Raw genomic sequence first — 16942 nt, 5'->3', positions numbered from 1 at the left:
CTGTCTTAACTCATGGAAGGCTTTTTGTTATGAAGCGAGGATGATGGCAAAAAGGAGAACAACAATCATATTTTTAAATTTTCTAAGGTCCTAATTTTCTTAAGGTTCTCTGAACATTTAGCTGCTGGAGAGCTTCTGGTAATGCCTAAAATATGTGTAAAATATATCCTCATAATTGCATGAATTGTGCAGGCAATGGTTTTCCCTGTGATACTCTATCAAAGTGAAAGCCAGACTTTGAAGAAACTGGAGAGAAAGAGTATTGACGTTTTTGAACTTTGGTGTTGGAGAAGACTCCTGAGAATATCATGGATAGCCAAGAAAAAAAACAAATGGATCATAGTACAAATCAATCCAGAATTCTCACTCAAAGCACAAATGACTAGGCCTAAATTATCATATTTTGGACACATTATGCAAAGACCTAGCTGTCTAGAGAAGTCTATAATGCTGGGAAAGGTGGAAGGAAAGAGAAGAGGACAAGCAACAAGGTGGATGGACTCAATTATAGCAACAATAGTGTATGACTGGAAGACCTGAAAGATCAGGTTGGGGAGAGATTATCCTGAAGAAAATCTATCTAGGTGGTTACTAAGAATTGCAACTGACTTGATGGCACAATATTTTCATCATCATCATCTAGCATGATTGCTCCGCTGTGACAGTACAGTCTATGTTGGTTTTGTTCCTGGTATGGTTCACTAAAGCTATTTCTATATACTTACAAGTGCATCAGCAAACATGTCTTAATTTATATTGTACTGCTGTCTTTTGAAATGTATCCCTCTGCATCTTCTACAATTTTAACAACCTTCCATTACTTAGTTTATTATATGAGTCAAGGGGAAGCATTTATTTATTAATAACATTTATAGGGCTGCCCAACTCAAACAAACTCAAACTCAGAGCAGCATACAAAAATAAAATAAAATAAAACACCCACAATAAACCCAACATAAGAAAAACAACACAATGCATTAAAACCAACTAAAACAGTACAATGATGACCAATCTAAAATATACTGCAACTAATCCAACTGGGACTCCAATTTATGTAATTCAGAATAATTACTAAGACACAGTAAAACAACTATTCTGTACATGTGGAAAAAACAAGCACTAAACACAGTCCAATTGACTGACTGATTGACTGGAGTGGACTGGACTTTAGGTGGCTTAGGAATTAATAAAAAGAAAAAAATAGAGAGGAAATCCCAAGTTTCTAAACAGACACATTCCCTCAAAGAGAAAACATAACCAACAGAGCTCCACAAACATCTATTCCATGGCCTGAATAACAGTGAAGTTTTTAAAGACTTCTGGGATATCATCAGGGTGAGAAGACACAGCTCTGTTGTACAGGGAGTTCAAAACACACAAATGTTCTGAAAATGCAAAACCCCATCTCTACCTTGGCATTGAGCAGGAGGAAAAGCATGTGCTCAGGAGTTGCCTGTGCTCTCCACTGAAGCACCTCAGACAGAAACTGATGCTGCAAAAAGAAAAAGCAGTAAGTTGTAGAGGCAGTCTTAGGTTTGATGGAGTAGCATTTACTTTTAGCTCACTGTTCATTACAAATAATTCCAAAGCAGAGAGAGATGTTATTGAAACTGGGGTGGGGGTGTTGAATGATGATATCTATGAAATGCAAGTGGGGAAGCATAGCAAAGGTTTGGGCAGTGTGAAAAACCTACCTAGCCACATGAGCAAAAATTCTGGGGCCAGGCTAGGTAGAACTACCTGACAGCAGCATTTAATAGCTATCTGGCAAGTATCAAGTGGAACCCTACCTTAACCAATTTAAGGATGCCTGAGAGATTGTGCCTCTGCCTTTTATTTATTAACTATCCAGCGTAGCATGTGAAACAAATGGCAAGGGAAGGGGGCTTAAGAGCAAGACTTGGCTGCACCTGTCCAGGGCCACAACCTGATTTTCAGGATGATACAGATCTCTTTCACTCACACTCAGTGAAAGGACATGTAAGGCATAATACTGCCCTACATTCATTAAGCCATTCGCCACTTGCCTAAGCAAAGAAGCAGGTGTCCTTGTGTAAACAGGAGAATGACAATCAACCAATGTTAGAATTTAAGGAGCAGAAGACAAGCACACATAGATACATATCCATGTTGATGTTTGCAACACTTGCCTCTAGTCCAGGAACATTATAGCATTTTTATTCCAGGAGCAGGCTACTCTTGGCTCAACTTTAAAAGGCCCGTGGAAGTGATCAGTTCAGATTCAGGTTAGAGCAATCTGTTACTATGCCATTTGCTCTTGGTGGGAAGTGAAGAGAAACCATTAGACCCACAGGCTAGGAGTCTCACATTGACTCTGGTCCTGCCCATCATTAGCTTCCCCTCCTCCCCGCAACTTTTGATCCTCAGCTATCTGTTTCTGAGAAGATGCATTTCTCAACATATAAGGTAACCCCCATCCTTCCTCATTTGGGAAAGGGCCAAGAGGAAGTCTGGAAAATGTGGCACAGTCACTCACCTTTCTCACCAGGTCATTCTCTTCTATCTGTCCCAGATCCCTCCCAGAGGCCTGTGCAATACGCTTCCCTGCAACCAGGTTTCCCACCATCACAGAGGCAGGACCAACACCTATTAGCACATACCAAGGTACAAACACTTAGGAAAGAAAGGTAATTCACAGTATTATGCATCAATAATAATTACAACATAAATTTCATGAACTTTTTTCTTGGTTCAATCATATATCTACTTTTAATTCCAAATGAGATTGCATCAGAAAATTGTTGGAAAAAAATAGGGCCACGTCTGATGCACAACTTCAGGGCCAGTCCACTGACCTGCCCCTGTGAAGATGTGCCCCCAGCTGCTTATCTTGGATAGAAAACAGGGCCCCACTCTTCTTCTATTACGACAAGAAAAATTTCCACCAACTCCAAGAACTTTTAATCAACTTAGAGGAAGTCTTGCCTAGTTACCTGGTTGTTTTTGCCTGGGTTTCGGCAGATTGGTTACACATGTGTGTGGGCACATGAGAATGTTACATGGATGCAATGACCCTTCTAGGAAGTGCTGTTTGGTTTGAGATATATGAATCCCTCCCAGAGGAGTTTTTGGCAAAGTATTTGCTGGAACAAGAGCGAGGCAATATACTCCAACTTGGTGAATGCTGTCAATTGCCTAAGAACAAGAAAACAAAGGTTGACATTCTAGAACTACGAAGAGCTATTTGTATTTTTACCTAGATAACTCTAGAAAGAAGTGGACAAATTAGCCAAGTACTGAAAACTAAGTTGTAAAAAAAAATACTATAACTACTATAACTGTAGTTAATCTGCAATTGGACTAAGACATATTAGTGGATATTTACAGAAGAAACTTTCCACATGCCCAACTTATGATTTAATACAAATGTGAAAGCACATGAAGCATAAATGAGAAATTAAGGAACATGGGGGGTCATGGTTAGGATTAAGTGCATTCCATTTTGAGACACTGTCTCATAAGGATCTAGAAATTCCACTCCCATCACTGCAATGACTCTGTTGTATATGAAAGCATATAAGTTAATGGTGACTGTTGCCAATCTATCAAGAGAAAGAAACCAAGTTATCACAGGCTATTCTGACCTGCAGCACACGACTCATCCACTGAAAACTATCTTCTTCAGAAGCATCAGGCCGTTGTTCAGCTACCACCACAATCCTTTCATCATAAAACACAGTCACAGAGAACACAGCAATCCTAAAAAAAAAAACAGAAGAGATGTTGCACGGTTGGGCTCTGTTGCCTACAGTATTGTGTCACCAGCCCTACCCCCAAATGGTGTCTGTCAGATATAGAGATACCCAAAATATCATGAGATTGCCAAATCTTAAGGGATGTCAGAGTAAGAACATGAATTCTCATGAAACATGATGGCATTATGATGTTTCGGTATTTTTTAAATGATTGGAGTCAGGATGATGTCCTCACTACATCCTCTGCTGTACAAATCCTTGGCAGGATTTTCTTTGTTTTTGTTTTTTGTTTTAATCAAGCAGATGGCAGCTTGCAATACTAATTACCCCATTCTTTGGATTGATGTTATAATGAAATAAAATTCAAGAGATTTCATACATCTGTTATCTGTACTAGAATTATTAATGCTGCCAATTTGGGGAAAAAGAATGGGGAGCTTATAGGTGACAACCATGCCTCCACCAATGCTGGGGCTGAATCCTGGCTTCTGTTTACTAATCTCTATGAAAAAGGCGTGTCTTTTTCTAATGCTTTTTTTTGGGGGGGGGGGAAAGAATAAAATAATTTCTGTAAAATCTTTGGAGGAGAAGGATTGTTTTACTAGGAGATTACAGTTCTTTACTTATTAGTCATTCTATAAGTCTAGCAGGAGATTTAAAAAGGGATTCCTCCTTGTCTTTTGAGGGCTTGCCTGACCTGCAGACCATTCTTAGTGAAAGCTGGAATGGCAGATCTTCTTCTTTTCTTTTTGTTTTCCAGGATGGGAGACATTGAATCAAGAAGTCACTTAGATGGACTATCTCAGGAAAGCCCAACCTACCCCCAGAAGAACACCAGAATCTGCCATTTAAGTGACCAAGAGACTACTTTGGTTGCATAGGAGAAATGAATAATAACTGAGCAGCATGATTCCAACAAATACCTATCAGAAAGATAATGTTATCATAATATTATTATTTAGAGAGATGTAGACTAACCTTCCTCTGTAAACTGTCTTTAAAGATTCAACTGCCAATCCAGTGGCCACAATGTCATCAGCATTATGCCTGCGTCCACTAACAATGAGCATCCCATCTATTTTTCCAACAACAAATACCAGACTACCCTATAAAGAAAAAAAGAAAAAAATGCCTATCACAAATGCCAATTGCTTCCCTTGCCTTTTTAAAAAAGCCTTTTTCTTTATTTCAGCCACCATCCAACTTTTCTGGAATGTAAATTCCTGACTGCCTCCCATGCTCCCACACCCATAAAGTGTCTGTAAACTAGATTAAAAAAAAAAAAATTAAAAAGTGCCAGCATTTACTTTTTATGATAGATACAAGAAAATAAATTCAGACAAAAAAATGTAGACCTTTTATGAAGGCTTGAGAGGTGGTGAGTTACACCACAAAGAGCAGGAATTGCAAAACTGCACTAATTTCCAAATAAAGTACCAGGATATTCCAATTTAAAAGCACAGAACACATATTAAGTCAAAATATGATATGCTTCTATATTCTACATACAGTGGAAGACGAGATCACATAGTACTTTTCTTCCTTCTGGTTGCTAATACACAGACAATGAAGGAATAAGCATGTACCAAAACTCCCAGCTATAACCTGTGATGTCTGATAGCTTGGGGGAATCCTAGAAGCACTTTTATCCACATGTATGCTAGTACCCAGACAAGTGAAATTTCATCCAAAAGCACTAGGCAGGGCAGAGGGTAGGATGTCAAGAAGCAATACTAAATGACCTATTTTAGAGCTGCAAAAATAATGCCTGATTGTGGTTTATTCTGGGAGGTCACACCCACCCACCCAATATATACATAGTATGTATCAGCCATTCTGCTTGGTTAACAATAATGTATTTTTGTAATGTATGTGCACAGTCAATAATTAACCTTAGATTCACTGGATTCAGTTTATGCACTCCAGGTTCATATGCTTAACCTTTGAAATGTCACTGACCACTGATGTGCAGGGCAGTGAGTAACTCTGCGTGAATGTTGATGACAACCTTTGTTGATGACAAAGGTTGTGAAGTATATCTCTGGTCTCTAAAGAAAGGAGGGCAAGAGAAAACACAGGGCCAACCCAGAGGCTGATGCAAAATAATAAAGGCAGTTGAACGTACAGGCCCAACAAATCCCAGCAAGCCAGAGCGCACAAAGGGCACATCGCCCACAGGAGAGCCAGCTGAATTCACAGGGAGGACCTGGAAGAAGAAGAAGAGAAAGGCTGCTGGTGATCAAAGGGCCAAAGCGTTTCTGCCCAGAAAAAGACAAACAGCTGAAAAATCAATTCTTTTTGCTGGAGCACCTTTACTGGCTTAATCAGAGTGCTGATGTTTTCCAGAACTGGCTAAAAACCTGGAAAACAAGCAAGTAAACAAAAACTACTCTACAGGTAGGCACAAGATCATTTATTAATAAGACTGGAAACCAGAGAAGGATCTCAGAAAAGGTGAGCTTCTTCCTTGCAGAAGTCTCTCCTTGGGTATCTCCAATTATCCTGAACAGAACCCTAAATTTGCAAGACCTTCATTTTCAGAGGAAATTAACAAGGAATGGCTTGCCAACCGAAAAGGAGATGTGTTAGCAAGGTAAACAGAGGACTAAGTTGATAGACTAGGGAGCTCCAGTATTTATTCCTATTATACTTCTAACTTTGTTTCTTAAGAACCAGGAGAATGAGAAACTTCCTGCTGTTAAGAAATGCTTAATATTCTTTTGGTGTCCAACTGTGCAATTAATTAGTATTTCACAGGATAGGCATCCAATGTAAAAATGCAGGAACTGACTTACATCAAGGAGATTCTTATGTAAAAATATATTATGCTCAATAAACTCCCCTTCCAGCATGTTAAAACACCAACAGTAAGCCCATTCTAAATCTTTGGCTTCAAATTAATTGGAAAAAAACCTAAATATTTGGCTTCAAAGTGATTAACTTAACATTTAAAACTCACAATTCAGGTGAATAATTAATTTTCTCATTTTAAGTAGTGCTTCTAGTTTGGTATTAACGGTTTTCTATCATACCATAAAAATATTTTTAACTTTAAGTGTAGACAAATCTGTGGACAGACTTTTTATAAAAGTCTCACCCGTATTGCTAAGTATGAAACCTGAAAGCTCTTCGTCTCCCCAATTATTACTTAAATAGTGAAAATTAAGCTGGTATAACTTAGCTGTTGAAAGCATAGGTTGTCTCCATTTGAAATCTCAGCTCGGAGACAGCTTCAGGAAAACATTATCTTTCAGTACTGCAAATTAGCAATATAACTGACCTATTCCAAAGAGCTAACTGAACAAAACCAGACATAATCCAAGTCAAAACAGAATATGCAATTTAATTACCTCAAATGTGTTCTTGGTTACTCCAGTCAGCCCATAATACATCATCCCTCCTGTTCTGGAGCTAACACAGATTTCACCAATCTCATCTGTCTTGCAAAGCTGAGGGGAGCCATCCGGCTTCACGATACACATCATTCCTACAACAAATCACATGCTATTGTTGGAAGTCCTAACCTGATACAAGGACAAGACTTTAGCTGAAAATACAGAAGATACTTAGAAGACAGGAAATGAAATACAGTGGCAGCTGAATGCCTTCCAAGTATTCAATGCACAATATGGTTGCCTATTATATTAAAAAGCAAACAGCATATTTAGATCAGAGTGTCAGTGTCCACAGTGGTATTTGCTATTCAAAACATCTGAGTCAAACAAAACATTTGGACATTCTTTTTTTCCTCCTGAAAAAGTCTGCTTCCAGAATTCTGTTCAAACAAAAACTATTTCACTTACTCTGCATATTTTTTGGCTTCCAGCCTTCTGCAAGCACAGAATAGGAAGGGGGGAGATGGAGAATTAGTTGCAAGCATGCGGGAAGGCCCAAAAGGGCCCTAAAAGCAAGGTAATGCGAACCCTAAGCAGAAGAAAGATTAGGCAAACACAATGTCCCATTTTCTTACACAGTGAATTAAATAAGCCTCAAATGACTTGAATACCCAAGTAGATGAAGAGATCTGTTGTCAGTATGCAGAGGCTCAAGTGTGTAACAGCAAAGGATTACATATAGCAGCTGGGACTCCAGCAGAAGCAAAGTAAGGTATGTGGTAGACATTATGGATGCTTTACTCCTATTATTCATTTATCTAAGCACACATTTCCTTTGTTCTTTAACCAAAAAGGCTCTTAAAATGGCTCACACAATATTGACAGAAAGAAGGTAGTGTTTGCTCAAATCTCTAATCTAAATTTTACATTCTAAATGTATGTGCGCACAAATGCACACACACAAAAAGAAGGGAAGGGAAAAGAAAATAAGGAAAGTTTAAATACTGATTTTTTAAGTTAAATTGTGGTTCTTAAAAGGAGCCTCTAGAGTGCAAACAGTTCAGAGGCAAGAAGATCCAAATGGAGCTTCTCTCTCAGTAAAACCCTGAAAGAAACAATCTGAGAGCCATGTAACATACCTTTCCACCCCAAGGACACTTACCACCTGGCATAACATGACCAACATCCTGTATGGTGAGAGCAGAATTCTTATCTTCTGTATTTACACGAATGACACCATAGCTCAGACCATTCATTGATAAGATAGCTCTTCCAGGCAAAGGTGCCCCAGGAACACCAGGTCTGAAAAGAAAGGCAGATGCTGCTATGACAATAAAACTGGACAAAAGATGAATCAGAATGTATTACTAAATCACTGGATGTTTTGCCATAGATTGGGTTGGGTTTCCAACTCTAAATTATTTATAGAAGCTGCAACAAAGGAACTAATTTTGCACCTGGTTCCATGTTTTAAGCTACTATTTGTATCTGAATTCTCTTGCTGGAGCTTGAGAACTTCCAGGAAAAAAATTGAACTTTCTCTCACTTATTGTTATCCCTATACTACAATGTGATGTGCAGGAGGACACTGCTGGATTCCATCATTTTGAAGCTATTTTCAGATAGCCAGGCTTTTGTAGTCATCTGAGTGTTACGATATCCACCAGAACCAAGTTTTTGAAAAGGGGACTGACACAATAAACAATAAACTCCATAGCCTCCTGTGTATAAATTCATTTAGGAAACCCAGTTCTATTAAATGTTTGCTATTAGGTAATGGTAGGAAAAATTGTAATCTCTTGCTGGATTGTGAGAAAATTAATTATATGAGCAGAATGTAAGATGATAAATATTTGTTATCATCTTTAAATTAAATTACACCATGCAATAGATTATCACAGGATATGGATAACTGGATTCCCCTCTCCAACAACAACAAAAAAATACTTATACATTCTGGACAATATAAGCCAGCACGTGTGATGTGTTGCCAGCATAAAATAAAAATTAGCAAAGAAAACAGAGAAAGCATTAGATAATTTTTTTTAGTTGTGCAACACCATATATCCATTACAAAAACCAAGAATATTTTTCATTCAATACATTTTGTTCCCCATCAGAATGTTTTTATTTGTCTCTCCAATCAATGTTCAATATGGATGGATAAATCATAAACATGTTAGAACTATTTGTCATATGAACAGAGGATCACAGTTATTTAATAGTGAAGTGTCTGTTCAAGAAATGAACCTAATTTTAGCTTCTGAAATGCCAGGTAAGAAATGATATGAAAAAACATTTGTAAATTAATAGTATCTCTTTAGCATGTAATGGAAACAGTTTGGAAACACTAGATACAATTTTACCTCCGAATTGCCACAGTCATTGCTTCAGGAGATGTAGCACAAGGACATATTGCCTCTGGTTTAAGCCCATGGTTCTGGAATAGACTCAAGAAAGCATCACACGAAGACACAGACCCTGGAAAGCAATTATTCTTATTTGAAATAGTGAATTAGGGCTTGATAACAGAAACACAAAGGCTACTTTGAAAGCCATAATAACTGCTGTTTATAAGACCTCTAAATGCAATTTGTTTTCTAAAAGATTTAATGCACTGCATATACGTGTAAGTGCTATAATAGAGTGCCTCTTTCTAAAATTAAACTGCTTCATTTAATTACAATGCTGTAATGTAGACTTGAACCTGAAGCATCTTACATCATCATTTGCAGAGGGCTTGTCCATAGATCAACTACGCACAAAGCTTAATAAAAACCTGCAGAAATAAAATTGCAATGCTGGATTATGCAATGCAAGATCAAAATAACCTCCCACCTGTTTGGATACTTTTTTCTCAGCATCCAAAAAGAAAATTACCAGAACTAATTTTAATTCTAAGTGTATAATGTAATTCTGAATAATGGCTTGCACAGTTAGAAGCTTTTGCAGGTTCTTTATGAATCATAAAATACTATTTCAAATAAAGATTGCATCCTGCCTCAGAAGACCGACACACATTTCCCTGTTGCAGTCTCCCTGCCTCCACTTGATCCAGAAATCATAACTGCATTCAAATCTTACTTCTTCCTAGCACCATCTGGCCAGACAATCCATTAAGCCCCTTGAGCAGCAGGAATCCCATGAAAATCCGTTGCTCATTTCTTTCAAAGACCTTTGGATTATTTCTCATGAGCAATTCAAACACAGTTAGGTCCTCCTTCCCTTAGGTGGCCCATTAATGCTACTTGGTTTTTTAAATTCCTTTTAGAGGAATATTTCCACTCTTCTCCTTTTATGATACAATTTTCATATGAATCCTGCACAAACTTTGGTTATTCCACTGAGGATTGGAAGTAGAATGCAAGATATCCACAATCTGAAGCTGAAAAGTGCTTTTATCTCTCCATCATTTATTTTACAACTTTCCTGATACCATTCAGCATGATACCATTTAACTCTTCTTAAAACAAAGAAAGGTAAAGCTTGCTTCAGGGATAGTGATGATTACCATTTCACATTCCTATTTCTAGCAAAAGTGAACTTTGTATACACAGGAACTTCACCTATTTATTACCCACAAGTTCCTTAAAATATATTAATGCTCTGAATGTTGGCTTTAGTGATACCATCTGCCCTGAATACTCAGGAAAGGCAGGTTAGAAATCCTTCACAAAATAAAAACTCAGATATAGAATCAGAGAGCCTTAGTACTAAAGGGGACATTTAGGCAAATGAGTCCAAACCCTTGCACACTTCATCAAAGACCTAAGGACTATCAGATTAGATTCAGCATTTCAGTATTCTATGCAAGTACACATTATTTAAAACTGCTTAAGAAAAAGTATGACAAATATTAGCTTGGACATCAGAATTGTGAAAAAAGTAAGCAATTATTTAACACACATTTGCCTTTCTGTTTTTATAGTTTGAAAGGAATGGAGAATGAATACACATTTTCAAGGATGATACAGTCTGTTCGTTGGTGAATACCCAATCCTTCTCCTCTCACTCATATGTGCAGAGTTCTGAGAAATTCAGGGAGAAAATCTGTTTAACAAGCAGGCAATACTATAAAAATCAAGGCCTACTCACAGGGGTTAGCACCATCAGTTACGATCAGCATCCGTAGGGAACTTAAGCTGACATCTCTTTGGTCCCGGTGAGCCATCATGGCCCAGTGCAAATCTCGACATTTCACCAAAGCTACTTTAGCTGCAAATCCAGAGAGCAGAGAAAGTAGAAATCAATACAGAGAAACACAGGCATATTTATGAGAACTACCCACAAGGGTGTTCTCCAAATCTGAAAAACAAATGAAAGGATTTAATATATGGATACTATTTAGAACAAAGTTCAAGGCAGACTTGGGAAGAGAACATCTGCTTTTCAAAAGGATCTAAGACTACAGCGTGAAAGACTATAGCCAGCAACCTGAGATAACCAAACCAGTGGTATAGAAACATCATGTGTCCTGGTGATATGCTTTTAACATCATAGCTCAACACCTCTATATCCTATTGTCAGTTTTTTCCCCCCCATGACAACTGGCTATAAGGGAATTGGAGCAGGATTAGAGTTCTCTTGGGAGTTCTTAAATATCACCTGCCCCATTCATTTTTGCAGGTGCTAAGAATACTACCGATAATCAATCTTGCAATTCAATGCCCACAATACCTTTGTGAGTGTGAACTCTCTGTGCCCAAGAAAGAGGGCAGGTTTTCATCACTGCATAGGGCACGCTGATGGTGTGAAGCTTGTTCATTACACTCTGAAAAACAGAAAAAGAATAATTTTTTTTTTTTTACCAAAACAACAAAAAAGATACAGATCAAAAATAGTGGAATCTGGGATTTCTACACATTTTCAAACAAATTATTTCTCATTCTCTTCCTACCAACTGAAAAAAAGTTCACCCAGGAAGGCAAAAACAAAGAAACAAAAGGCCAAGCCCTGAAAGTTTTTGTGCAATTGGTTCATCTAAAGCAATGTTTCCTGATCATTGAAATGTTCTATTTAGATTTGGTTCATTATTTCAAAGGCTGGGTCCCCGAACAATTTTATTCTGTATGCTGCTGATTTGTAGAAATGTCAGGTTTGGCCACAGTAAGGCATGCTGTAGTATGACATTTCTTAGTTCAGAGTTTGCAGCCAGACTCTAGACTGGCACCAACCACATATAAAAAATGACTCCCCTGTTACAACAGATTGACTTGTTACAGGCATGTTCCCAGGCACAAACGCCATAGGATCAGGTTATGTGAAAGCCCACATGCTCTACCTGCACCAGGGCCTTGAGAGAGGCTTTTCAGACTTTTAGTGAAAATCAGAGAGATTGTCTGCCTTCTCATATTGCTCCCAAACTCTTAAGAAAGGATTTGGCTAGCCTAATCTCCATCAGCCTTCCTGTACAGAGGGAGACTTTATTATTTAGGCAATGCCTTTGCCAAGATTGGCTTTTAGGGATGTAGCTATTTCATATTTTATTATAGCTCACTGTATTATTGATACTAACTTCCTTGAGCCTTGTTTCACAGAAAATCGTGATACAAATATAACAAAGAATGAAAGAAATATACCCTCAAGTAATAGAAACTTCTTACTCTAAGTTACAAGTGGGCAAAATCCAGTGCCCATTGCCACTTCCAGCCCCCAAACCAGTTTGCTATGGTCCTCAGAGGCTCCCCCAGCCATACCACCACCTTTTGGTGAGGAAACTATCTTTTTTTTTCATCCTAGCATTTTTCCCACATGTGCAGGGTCTGCTTTCTTTTTTTTTTCTGGATCAACCAAATGTTGATTTGTTGATTCTATCTGTCAGCAATCAAAATGATTTCTGACATTTTGAACAGGAAAACACATGAATAACGCAATGGGATCACCAAAACAGGTTTAATAACATTGAAACAAACTAGCCCCATTAAAACCTGTAAAAATGGACATCTCAGCCCCTTTCCACAATGATGTAGCTCTGTCTACTCTTGGACCCTCTGGGGCTACCGCCATCTCAAAAAAAAAAAAAAAAGTTCAATAGTGCTCTGGCCATCAAAAGGTTGTCCATCTCTATTCTGAGTGAAAACATTAATTACAAGATCCACATTTCAACTTTTCATGAGACCACTGTCATGTCATTTTGAAAGGGTCCATCATTTTTAACCCTAGGCCTAGTTTTAGTGGAATCTGTGAAAACAATCACAGGAAAAGATGCCACAGTTTATCCCCTCAAAAGGCTGACTCACTGTTAGCATGCTGTGCCACAAGCCTGCATCTTTCTTGAAATCCAGGACATTCACAATGGTTTCACCTACAACAAATATAGTAATACTTAATTTCAAAATTCAAAATATACAACTCTGCTGCAAAGATTGGGCTCTTCCTATTCAGAAGAAAAATGAGAAAGCCTATAGTTGTTCTTAGTTTCAATGTCTATAAGAAGCTTGGATAATGATCCTATATTGGCTGCTCATCAGTGTTCACAGAAAGGGGACAAAGGTTGGGCAGGTGATGCAAACACCACCCTTTTTACACTTATATCACAAAGTTCCATGCAAGTACACAGGGGATGGAGCTTGCATTATGGCACCACAATGCATGTGTCATTATTTTGGCATCACTGTGGCTAGGCGTGGATACCTATACAGCCTTTTCTCATGAAAAATTATACAGCTTCAATGAACATTTCAATGGAAAATTAGCATCACTTGCAGTGAAAATGACAATCAGGGACCAGAAAAACTTTTATGGGCTCATCTGGGCAGATATGGGGGAAAAGAAAAAGCATTCAACTGTACTGGCATTAGCAATAAGCAGCTCTGAGATCCCAACAGGAAAGGTTAAACAGTATTTTATTTATAAATAACCAAACTTCTATTTTAGTTTCTTTGAATTTTGCAGAGATAGTACTCTAATATATATATCCTGGTGGTGGTAGGAACACTCGGGGCTGTGACTCCTAAGCTGGGAGAGGGGCTCCAGCAGATCCCAGGAACAACCTCAGAGCTCTCTGACCAGAAGAGTGCAGGGCTGGGAACAGCTAAGATACTGCGCAGAACCCTCAAACTCCCAGGCCTCTGGCAGAGGACTCGAGATTGAGGAAGACACATATCACCCATAGTGGTGAGAGGGGATTCTTTTTTATATATTTTAATTTAGCATCCTAGAAATGAGAGAGGTGGGAAGGCAATATGTCTAGTGAGAGAAAATATCTTTTTCTCTCAAATTATTTCTATCAAAATAAATGTGGCAACTACTACCTGCTCAAAACTGTTTCCCAGAATAATTTATGTGGATATCTGAGTATGCAGACAAGAACTATGCTGATGCCACATGTTCAAGAGACCGCTTCTTTCATACACACAGCCTGGATCACACAAGCATCCCTCCACGTTGTGGTGTACCTATTTGGCAATGTGAATGGTTCATAATTTGCAAGTGATTCTTAATGCATGAAGCATGGAATTTCTAGGAGTTAGCACTTTGCATCAGGCTTGGTTTAACACAATGTATATATAGTGGTACCTCGGGTCACGAACGCTTCTGTTCACGAACAATTCGGTTCACGAACAGCACCATTTGCAAAATTTTGCTTCTGTTCGCGAACTCCGCATCGGGTGACGAACAGGATCCGTGGCCATTTTCCCTGCTGTGACACGTGGTCGTGGCTTCCTGTAGGGAGGGGGACTCTCCCTCCAAACAATAACCACCTCCCCACCCGCCTTCCTGTCCTCCATGCCAGAAGTCACCTCGAGCAAGGTTAGTGTTCTCTCTTTTCGTACTGTACTGTACTTTGTTTCATATTTTTGTGGTTTTAAAAAAAAATACATATGGTTCAAACAGATTAACTGTATTTACATTGAACCTTATGGGAAAATTTGATTCGGGTTGCGACCAATTCGGGTCGTGACCAGAGTCGCGGAACAAATTAAGTTCGTGGCCCGAGGTACCACTGTATATTTAGTCATTCGTCCATTCACTTTATATGGCCATATGCTCCCAGAGCAATTTGTCTTCCTCTTCTAAGAAAAACTATTTATCCTTGTACATAGTATGAGAAGTACCGCAGGGCTCACCTTCAGAGTAGTTGCATGCCTGAGACAGAGCCTGGCAATGAGACAAGAGAGCAATTCGGGAGACAGTTACACCCATCACACTCCCCTCCTTGCTGGTCTTATACTGAAAAAAAGGACAGCAGCATCAGCAATTAGGCTTCCTGTATCAGGAATCAATATGGTTAGATTTTACATCATTATTCATAAAGATGCAAATAGTGGGTCTTTCTCTCTTTCCATGACCATGCATGTGTGCTAGTGTAATAAAGAGTCCACCTGCACAAGCACTCAGTGTTGGCCACAATGCAAAAAATGTAAGCCTGGATTTCTTCCTCTACACCATCCCCATTCTAAATAAATGTGGAAAATTTGTGACATAAGGTTCTACAATTCTTAACACAGAAAAAATCTACCAGATAAAAAACAGGCAGAGGGAATCTACTATAAAAGTAGACTGTTCACTTACACTGTAAAGTTAGCTACTAGTTCAGCGAAAGATAAATCTCCCATGAAACCAAAACCAGATAAGGTACACCAAAATGTTGATATATTGGAAAGTTATGCAATCTTGAGGCTTCTGGGGAAAATGGCCAACTGAAGACAGCTCTGTGAAAATGCAGAGCCTGATGTTTGTGGACTTTTTAAGGAAACAGTCAACAAATCAGTTAAAAGAGAGAGACCTGAGATTACTCAAGGTGTTTCTTCTTATGGTTGCTCCTCTTCCTTAGAAAGAGACAAGACAGCGATCTGCGGTGGGGCGGGGGGGGGGACCTGGAGATGGGGGAATTAGCCATATTTGCTCTAGCTGCAAACAGAGCCTTTCAAGGGACATTAAGTTCATGCACTTCCCTTGCTAACTACCTTTGGAAACTGCTTATCAATGGCTTTAATGAAGACACCTGGACACCTTCAAAGGGACAAGGTTGAAATCACCTGGTAAATGAGTATCTTCAAGCCTTAACACAAGAAAATGAAGATTTAATTTTTATAACTTTTAAGAATTTAAAATGAACAGGAAAAGGTAAGACAAGATTTTGGCTACAGAAAGTTTTATAAACATTAAGAGCTCTGAAAATGTTGGTTGAACTTTGAATTAAAAACTTTGAAATTATTTTTAAAGAATAAATAAATGTTTGTGGGAAATAAATTGTCATGGTGTTCAGAGATAGGAACTCTGCACCAAATCTTTGAATCAATTATGACAGCCTTATTGTGTCTTTTGGGGGACAATCCATCTTCAGAACAAGATGTTATAGAATAGGAGAAATGGTCTTTTTTTGTTATGTTAAACTTTAGGTTTGGTTTCTTCATATTTTTTTTATGCCTTTTAAATGGAGTTTTGCTTACAGTTATGAGTCGAGGCATGGAAAGTTGAGTTTTATATTTGTTAATTAATTTTAATATTTTAGAGCTCTGTTTGGACTTTTTGCTGACAATTGGATAAGGAGAAGATGTTACTTATTTGATTTCTTTATTACTAAGAGATGAGTTATGGGATGAAGAGTTTTATATTTCTTAATTAAGAGGGGTAAAATTATGAAATTGTTTATTACTTGTGATGAGAATGGGAACTTGCTTTCTTAAAAGGGGTTTTTTTTGTATTTTTTTTCTTTTACTTTGTATTTTCTTTACTGTTCTTTTTCAAATCTTAATAAAATTACTGGAAAAAAAAGGAAAGTTATACAATTCTTGATATTAAACAAGATAAATACTGAGGGTGTTCAATAATTTTGACTTGTTGTTCTAATGAATCATGTTTTCAATTTTTAACCTGTGTGTCATGTTTGTAATTCCTTATGAGGCATGGGCTGAGATTATGAACAAAATCTAAATTAATCTTAAA

At 38.1% G+C, this 16942-nt stretch overlaps 1 protein-coding gene across 2 annotated transcripts in view; it reads right to left on the bottom strand.

Annotated features, from left to right (window-relative positions):
• DIP2B (DIP2 acetate--CoA ligase B (putative)) overlaps positions 1-16942 on the bottom strand; it is a 196423-nt gene that overhangs the window by 24299 nt on the left and 155182 nt on the right. For both annotated transcript variants that reach the window (XM_088138184.1, XM_088138185.1), the window contains 13 exons: positions 15121-15223; positions 13291-13355; positions 11729-11822; positions 11147-11266; positions 9418-9532; positions 8214-8353; positions 7067-7203; positions 5842-5922; positions 4695-4822; positions 3606-3720; positions 2955-3156; positions 2498-2607; positions 1412-1492 (listed from right to left, as the gene is read on the bottom strand). In XM_088138184.1, the coding sequence (XP_087994310.1) occupies positions 1412-1492; positions 2498-2607; positions 2955-3156; positions 3606-3720; positions 4695-4822; positions 5842-5922; positions 7067-7203; positions 8214-8353; positions 9418-9532; positions 11147-11266; positions 11729-11822; positions 13291-13355; positions 15121-15223 (1491 nt within the window). The remainder of the gene's footprint in view (positions 1-1411; positions 1493-2497; positions 2608-2954; positions 3157-3605; positions 3721-4694; positions 4823-5841; positions 5923-7066; positions 7204-8213; positions 8354-9417; positions 9533-11146; positions 11267-11728; positions 11823-13290; positions 13356-15120; positions 15224-16942) is intronic.

This window comes from Python bivittatus, unplaced genomic scaffold (genome assembly GCF_059951505.1).
Source record: "Python bivittatus isolate LINGU-HERP-01145 unplaced genomic scaffold, Pbiv_v1 ctg000220_np1212, whole genome shotgun sequence".
In the NCBI taxonomy this organism is placed as follows: Eukaryota; Metazoa; Chordata; class Lepidosauria; order Squamata; family Pythonidae; genus Python; species Python bivittatus.
Note: the sequence above shows the minus strand (reverse complement) of the source record. Positions and strands in the feature narration are given on the sequence as shown.